This window comes from Staurois parvus, unplaced genomic scaffold, assembly GCF_062004578.1.
Source record: "Staurois parvus isolate SC_StPar_1 unplaced genomic scaffold, SC_StPar_1.0 ptg001032l, whole genome shotgun sequence".
NCBI lineage: Eukaryota > Metazoa > Chordata > Amphibia > Anura > Ranidae > Staurois > Staurois parvus.
The window spans coordinates 2,038,544-2,047,059 of NW_028318828.1; the positions used below are offsets into that span (position 1 = coordinate 2,038,544).

Below are 8,516 nucleotides of genomic sequence, written 5' to 3' on the forward strand. Positions count from 1 at the left end.
TGTGACTTTGGCCCTCCTGTCTTTTGTCTCCCTTTGCAGTTTGCTGAAGTATCACCCCCACCCCCAGGCAGGGGCTCTTCATATTGGTAAGTGTGGTCCCCACTAGGGCACGTGCTGTGTATGGAGAGTGGAAATGTGACTTTGGCCCTCCTGTCTTTTGTCTCCCTTTGCAGTTTGCTGAAGTATCACCCCCACCTCCACCCCACCCCCAGGCAGGGGCTCTTCATATTGGTAAGTGTGGTCCTTCCTCCAGGGCATGTGCTGTCTTTGGAGGCCAGACACCTAACCCTTGCCCTTATGTCACTTTTTGTGTTTCAGATATCATCTGGTTGGATAGATTCCTGCTGCTGCTGCAAACAGCACCCAGCCAGACCCCCTGCCCACCTGTCATCCCATGGTGGGAGGAAGAGGCCGTGGACCCAGGGGGGGCCGTGGTGTCCGTCAGGGCACTGAGCCTTCCCCTGGGCCATTTGGCAGGGGCGGCATGGAGGGCCGGGGGTCTGGCTCTGGTGTGAGGGGGCGCCAAGCTGGTGGCAGAAGGAGCCAGGCTTCCCTCCGAGAAGAGGTGGAAGCTGCGGCTGCTGCCTCCCCTTCTAGTCCTGGTGAAGGGACATCAAGGGGAGGCAGACGGGGCTGGGGCCGGGGCCAGGCCCGGCCTCAGGCCCCTACTGAGGCCAGGTTTCCACCCTTCTCCCACAGAGAGAACTGGACCCTGATAAATGCCTTCATGGAAAGGCAAGAAGGCATTCTGGGGTCCAGCTCCTCCCGCAGTGGTCAGGCGGCCAAGGACCATCTGTGGGAGGAGATTGCGGTGGTTGTGAATGCAGTGGGGACGGTACGCCGGACCCTCCCGAACATCAAGAAGCGTATGCGTGATCTGAGACGTCATTTGAAGTCAAAGTTGGCTGAGTGGGCTAAGCAGGGGCATGTTACCCACGAAGGTGTGGATCCCGCATATTATGAGCGCCTGTCTCAGGACGAACGAGCACTTCTCCCAGTCATCAGCATGTCCACGATTTTTGGGGTGACGGCTCGTGTAGACACTGATGACTTGCAGAGTGGTAAGTACACTACACATGTCCATATTGTCTATAAAGTTGTGTTATCTTATTGAAAAGCAAAGTGTGTGAAATAGTGTAGCTTTACATTTGTTGTTCATTTTGTCTGGTGTTGTAGCCCGTCCCGAGCCAGGTGCTGCCCCTGCTAGCCCCTCAGACGACTCGGATCACGCATACGCTGATCCAGAGGTGTTCACTCCTGGTAAGTACTCATTGGGAATGCACCCCGTAATGTTGAACAAGCTGCTAAAACATCAAACATCTTACATGTCAATGTCCTATTCACAGCACAACATCAGCAGGAGGAGGAGGAGGAGAGGCTCCACCCACTGCAGTCAGACCAGGAGGAAGGTCTGGGTATGTATTAATGTGCTTGCCTAGAACAATCATAATCACTCAGGATGAACCAATGAGCATCCTCTGAGGAATGCAGAACAAACCAAATGCTAAACTCTGTGTGAACACAAATATATCTCCACAACACGCTGTATTTCTTTGGGCCTCCTCACTGTGCTGCACTCAAAACCATAGAGAAATCAATGTGAAAAAATGTTACCACAAAGAAATGTGTCTCATCCCTGCCACATGTTGTGGGCCCAGTTTCCCCAGACCAATACAAGCAGGTAACACCATAAAACCAAATGTGAGAACAAACAGAGTAATAAAGTTCCAAACATCACTAATTAGCTGACATCTCCTGAGCGTTCCAAATCAGACTCTCCCTCGTAACCTCAGAAATTCGCCCAGGCACAAACACATTCCACACATGTAAACACATACACGTAATCTGACCAATGTCAAAATGCTCAACTCTGACAGTCCCAGAATATCCAATGTGTTTGGTGTGCATATATCATGCCTGCTCAATATACAGGAAATGATGTGCTCCACTACAGGGACCCATCACTTCCCAATTGTGCCGCTCAACTTCAGGTTTTTGCCCACACAAAGGGAAGGTCAAACACACTTTGGTCAACACTATGGTTGGCAGAACTGGCAACATCTCTCAAATTCTATTGTAATCAGTAAGTAGCATTTTGAAGCTGCAGGTCTCCAGGCAAATACATGGACAAAGTAAAGACCAAAAGAGCTCATGCTTGTCTACATTTCCATTCAATAAGTTTATTGGGCACCTTAAGGATGCTGATTTCCAGAGTAGTGTTCAAACACCTGTCACCTGCACTGTAGTTGTCATTGGCCTACAGTCCAGGGAGGTAATCAAATGACGCCCACCTGCATGCCCCTGGGGGCTCACACCTGCCAACTTCTGTGGCCTTTACCATTTGATCATGGCAGATCAATGCTCAATGCAATTGCCAGTTATTGCCTGCACCTTCCTCACGCTGTCAATGTGAAGAATGTACTGCAAACAACTGACAATTTGTAGAGGATTTCTCGCCAATGATCATCAGGGCACTGATGATCATTGCCATGATGATCAATGCCCAGCCTTGCCACCAGTCAGTGCCGCCTACCAGTGGCCATCATTGGTGCAGATCAGTGCCACCTCATCATTGCAGTCTCATCAACAGCTCAGTGAAGGTGAAAACTTACCTGTTTGAAGAATTTGATAAGAGAAACATAGTTTTCCACATTCTTAGGTGGTTATGTATTTTTACGAACACCAAACAAACACACAGTAGCCATTAAATATCCCCCAAAACAACCACTATTTGTCTGAAAACAATGTCAGATGAGTACAGTGTTGCCTGACCACAATTGTCATTCAAAGTGTAACAGCATTGAAAGGTGAAGGTTGTCCAGCCCAGGAAGGAATTTTAACTGGCCAGTAGGCAAGTGGTTTAAAAATATCTGTGCTGACACGTCTGCCAGTAATATCTAGTGGGCCCCTCTCCTGACTTGTTTCATCATGTCATCTGGGACATAAGCCCAGTAAAACTTTAGGGGTCAACATCTAGAAATGTAGCTACTCACCCAATTGTAAAGCTTAAAGTGATGGCGTCCATTTTACCATAGCTCAAAATGCAGAGGCAAAATCAAAGAGATACCAACACTGAGTATTTTTGGAACCATCTTCCCCAAGCCAAAAAACACAGCCAGATCACAATTAAAAGCACCCACAATTGCTCCTTTTCCAAGTCACGAATAAGGAATCTCCAGGGGCAAATATTTTTACTGTGTCTTCCCCCCCCCCCAAAACAAAGTAAATGAAATAATGTTTTTGGCCTCTCATGTAGACATGAGGTAAATAATTAGACTGCTTGAGCTTGGCACATCACATTACTAGCAGGAAGATCTCTTCCTTTGCCAGACCTATCCACCCAGATCCTCTGCTTTTAAGTCGCCTTAAACCCAAAAGGCATCATAAAGACTAATCTATTGTTCACTGACAAATACACTATATTGGCAACACTGCTGGGATGCCTTCCTTTCTGCACACATGAACTTGAATGGTATTTCAATCTTAGTCCGTATGGTTTAATACTGAGTAGACCCGCCATTTGTAGCTCAAAGAGCTTCAAATTGTCTGGAAAGGCTGTTTAATCTTATTGGATATTTTTAGACTGGCACATGAGATAATAATTATCTTTTTCACATGGAGTTGTCATGAGACCTATGTTTTAAAAGTGATTCAAGGATTTTTGTATGCATTGGTCTTGATCTCTTCAAATCCACGGTTATATCAACAATTCTTTGGGATGCATTTACATGCGTTTGTGCTTTGTAAATATTTTGTGGCACCTTTATATCTGATTAGATCATTTTGGGTTGATATTTAAGCCTTTTTGGAATGTTGCCTTAACAAATGTTATATCTTTGGATTAAATGTTTGAAGGCCAAGGTCTAAAAGCCTGCAGTAGCTTATCGGCATATTGTAGCCATCCTAACACATCTGCCTCCTTGTTTGGCAGGAAAGGTGCCCACTAATTCTCGTGGCCCCTGCTCCTGAGCCTTACCATGCCTCTTTCTACTCCCAAACAGTCTCGTGGCTTGTAGCTGCCAGTGTCTTATTTCTCTGGATAAACTGTTGTGAAAAACATAATGAACAAACCCTCAAACCTTGAACAAAAATGTCAGATCATACATACAGTCAAACTTCTGTCTGTTGCTAATCATCTTGAAATCTATTTTCAGCTCTTCATGCCCCAGCTGACAGAGTGGGTGAACAATCTGCATCCGATGTTGGGGTATGGGAACTGCTGTAATTGGGTGGGGATATTCAAATGCATGTTGCATGTGTATTTGTGGAATCTCATGCCCTATTTTTTGTTTTTGTGGTGCAGGGACGTTCAGGCACTCCAATAGTTCAGCAAAGTCCGTCACCGACATCTGAGCTGCCTCAACGTCAGGTAAGAGATGCTAAAGATGTTATCCATAATGAGTTACCCATTTAGAGCATAACTGTTCCTGGCTGGGCAGGATTTGGCAACGTGATGTGTAACTTACTTTTTTGGGATCATTGCTTAGTCATGAGCTGGAGAGAGTGATATGCATGTGACAATTTGGAATTTTAGCTGTTCACTTGTCTAAATCCCAGTCCAATCACATTACAGACCCAGAAGGTATCAGTCTGGGTAAAGCAGCCAAATCATTTATTTTGGCCAGATGTTCATCCAGTGTAATATGTCAGGGAAAGGCATTTACCAATACCTGGTCCTAGGGGTGGGACAAGAACATGAGCTAGTGTTTGTTGTCGGATGAGCCCCCTGTCCTACTGTATGCTTGTGCTGTGTGTTAAAACACTCTCTGAATAAATTTTTTTGTTTGTTTCTTCTTGCAGCCAACATTGGATTCAGCTGGATTGGCACCTCATCCACCTGAACACAGCCCCCTTCTTGTGCTTGGTGAAAGGCTGATGTCCAATCTGGAGAGATTATTGGAGCAAAGGAGGAATTACAGTCCCCCTCCTGATTTTGAACATTTATTGCAGCTCCAACACTCAACCCTGCTTCGAATTGCCACTGCAGTTGAGGCTCAGACTGCAATCATGCAGGAAAACAATCACCTGCTGCATGACATCCGAGCCTTGTGTCAAGCAGGGCCTGATCAAAATGCACCATCAACCAGCGGCTCACAACCCTTGTGTAGTCGTTTGGAGTCAATGCCAATGGTGCTACACAGTTCCCCTGCTGGAAGTGGTGGGGAAGCAGCAGGGGAACTACATATTGAGGTGCCTGTTCAGGAGTCACCCACTCTGGAGGAGCCCTCTCAAATCCCACCCCAGCCCCTAAATCCCCAGGTGCAGAATCAACCCGTCATCCCTCACACTTCATCTTCCTCACGCTCCACTTTGCCCCTTGGCCACACCCCCACTTTCATAGCCCCTCACACTGTTCCTACACACACCACACAATACCACTACCTCCCTTACCAAACACATCCTACACACTTCAATGCCCCTACCAACACACCCCTCCCAACCACACATTCAACCCCTTCTTCTGTAGTCCTTCCCTCTCACTCTTTCACAGCCCCACAACCAATTTACACCACTTTCCAGCACCACTTTAGGTTATCCCCTTCTTCTGCCTCCACCCAATACCCTTACCCAGGCCCTGGACACTACCCCCCCCTGCCCTCATACCCCCCCCTGCCCTCATACCCCCCCCCTGCCCTCATACCCCATCCTGCCCTCATACCCCCCTCCCCCCCGCCCTCATACCCCTCCCCCCCGCCCTCATACCCCTCCCCCCGCAGCAGCAGCAGCAGGAACCATCCGAGGCGCCGGAAGAGGCCGAGGCGCCGGAAGAGGCCGAGGCGCCGGAGGAGGCCGAGGCGCCGGAAGAGGCCGAGGCGCCGGAGGAGGCCGAGGCGCCGGAGGAGGCCGAGGAGCCCGAGGCGCCAGAGGAGCCCGAGGCGCCCGACCATGACCTTCCCTTCCCCCCCCCCCTGCCTATATTTAAATAAATGTTCTTTTGTTCAAAGTGGCTGAACGTGTCTTGCATATTGTCAAATGTGTTTGGGCTAATAATGTTGAGTTGGTCATGTAGGAAATCCAACACAGGTGTTTTAGGTTTAGTGTTGCGGCCAGTAATTCTAAATAGTTAATGTTGATTGCATCATCAGACCCCAGCCCTTCTCAACAAACTGGTGACCAAAGGACTAGCCAATCTAAAACAGCGCTGTCAAGTGCGTAACAATGCTGCACCCTGCACAAACCTTTCCCAGCTAATGGACCACACTCTATGTTCCGCCAGCCTGGGAGCAATTGTTACTGGGTCAGGTTAATGACGCAATTAACCCTTCACACTGCCAACACCTCCTTTTTGCACAGAGAAAGAGGCAACTTGGCAATATCAGCAATACCACTATGATGGTTGCATAAGCATTGGTATACCACTGTCAACACAGGCAGCGATATACTGAAATTTAAAACACACAATAGCGCTCTTCAGAGACAGGGGTGCTTATATTGCTTTAAAGAGCTTTAAAAAACAGTTCAACACTTCCAGATAGTAAGCTTCATAACTAAAAGGTCAGGAGGGTGTAAGCAAAATATTTTCAGAAAAAGATGTAGCAGATAAATGGATAGAACAAAGAGAACAGAAGTTTAGAGGGATAAAGTACTTGCCTTTGGGTTAAGCAGATCATGTTTCACTGCCAAAAGGGGCTTATTTCCCAAAGTTCGTTCCTATGTTAAAAGGGCGATTCTACCATTTTTCTCTCAAGTCAACTTGGCTTAATGTCAAGCATCACAGCCTTTATCTAGGAACTCAGCAGGGTGTCTCCCTGAAGCAGAGAGCCAATTGCCTCATTTGTGTGGGTGTCAGGTGGAGACCCAATCCATGACCAAAAATCACTCATTGATTATATTATGGTTCATAACTTAGCCAGGATACATAGAACATTCTATCCACGAGTAGATTAATACGCACAATCTTCTGCTAAACGGCTACATATGAGATACCTGCTTGGATGCTTAAGGAGATATCATTTTCTGCTCTCCTGTATATGACAGCTAGGGTGTGTAATATACCAGGCGACTTGTCTTAAAGTGAGCCATCCCAATATGTGCTCCATGTTTGTGTAATTATTTCCTAGAGACATAAAATTATATGTAAAACTGGATTTGGAAAATGTAAGTCTGTTTTACGATTCCTTGGAATGAGTTTGCTGCCTGTGATCTCTGTCATCATCCAGACCACGTCACTCAACAGAGAGAGAGAGGGGGGTGGGGATATCAGAGGAATCGGATTTTGGAGAGAGAGACAATATGGAGGGGTTTGGAGCAAAATGGATGAGCACGTGCCTCTCTGTGGGCACAATTGCTACAGTTAACACTCCAAAAAACAGCACATACTAAATAACATTCAAATTTGACACTTCCCAAGGAATTGGTGGTTATACTCTTTGGCCTTTCTGCTGTTTTGACCTGGTGGTGTGTCAAAGAGTTCTAGATGTTCCACATCAAACAAGTTCTCTGCCACATGTAGCAGTTGGGCATTGTCTGCTCTCAATTTGGCTGACCAAATTGAGCCAAGGATGCTCAGTGGACTCTGTGGGCAAGACTAACTTTCACAAAAATGGGGCAAAAAATATTGCAGCTTGCTTGCAAATTGTTGTCTAGCTTTGCTCTTTATGGGATGCTGATTTTAAAGAAGACTCCTGCATCAAACACTTGCCTCCCCCAGAGACTGACACTGCTGTCCAAATACGTTCCCTGGGCTACTACATTGACACACACTATAGAAGAAGTGTGTCAATAGCCAGGCCACCATGTGCAAAACCAGGCCACGACTTACAAACATTAAGCCTGCCAAGGAAAGCTAGAGACACCTAAAAGTTGTGAGAATAAGCAAAGGACTTTTGTTGTTTGGACTATCATTCTGCTTGACTTACTAGACCCAGACTAAGTTTGCTTTACACACCGTGTTACATCTAGCCTCGGAATTGGTTTGGGAGCATAGGATCTTACGCTGCCTGATTCTAGATGTGTGTGCCTATGGAATTTATGTGCCCAGTTGACACTTGTTCCTCACTTCATTCCCTTCCCACTTTCTGTTGACAAAACAATGATATGTGAATTAGCAACAAATTGGATCCAAGTGGTGTGTGTTGAGCAGAAAGTCAATTTGTCCCTTTTCTTTGCTGCGGGACATTGCATGCAAGTGGTCTCATCCATAACTGATAGTCCTTCCCAGAGCAGCTTTCAAGTCATGTGGCTTCTGTGTAATGCCAATCCCAATTACAAATGAGGTGAGGAGTAACATCTTGACAGAGTTGCCCACAGGATCCACCCACACATTATCTACTTGGTTGCACCTCCCCTTTTGCCAGTCTTCACAACTACACTCCACCAAGCTACCTTGAAGTCCCTGGATGGACTGAAGAGCTACTCCAAATGTAAACAATGTAACATGAATGGAGTATTCTGTGTAAACTCTTGCGGCATTTCACAAACGGCAGCAAACTAAGATTGGGAGTAGCTGCAGACAGCAAGCAGTCAACTGCAATCTTTATATATCCGAGTTTAGGATTGAAGAAGCTGGTTTACCT

The 8,516-nt window shown here is 46.6% G+C and overlaps 1 protein-coding gene across 1 annotated transcript; it reads left to right on the forward strand.

Annotated features, from left to right (window-relative positions):
- Window positions 1-265: 265 nt before the first annotated feature.
- Window positions 266-3,148, forward strand: LOC149441055 (uncharacterized). The gene is made up of 2 exons (XM_089657835.1): window positions 266-1,061; window positions 1,177-3,148. The coding sequence occupies exons 1-2, from the start codon at window positions 395-397 to the stop codon at window positions 1,437-1,439; spliced, it is 930 nt and encodes a 309-aa protein (XP_089513961.1). The 5' UTR covers window positions 266-394; the 3' UTR covers window positions 1,440-3,148.
- Window positions 3,149-8,516: the final 5,368 nt, after the last annotated feature.

What these genes read in the sequence shown, in the direction of transcription:
- LOC149441055 (XM_089657835.1), top strand. Translation starts at nt 395, where the DNA reads ATGGTGGGAGGAAGAGGCCGTGGACCCAGGGGGGGCCGTGGTGTCCGT. An exon ending in CACTGATGACTTGCAGAGTG is followed by an intron (nt 1,062 to 1,176) that starts GTAAGTACACTA and finishes CTGGTGTTGTAG; the next exon opens with CCCGTCCCGAGCCAGGTGCT.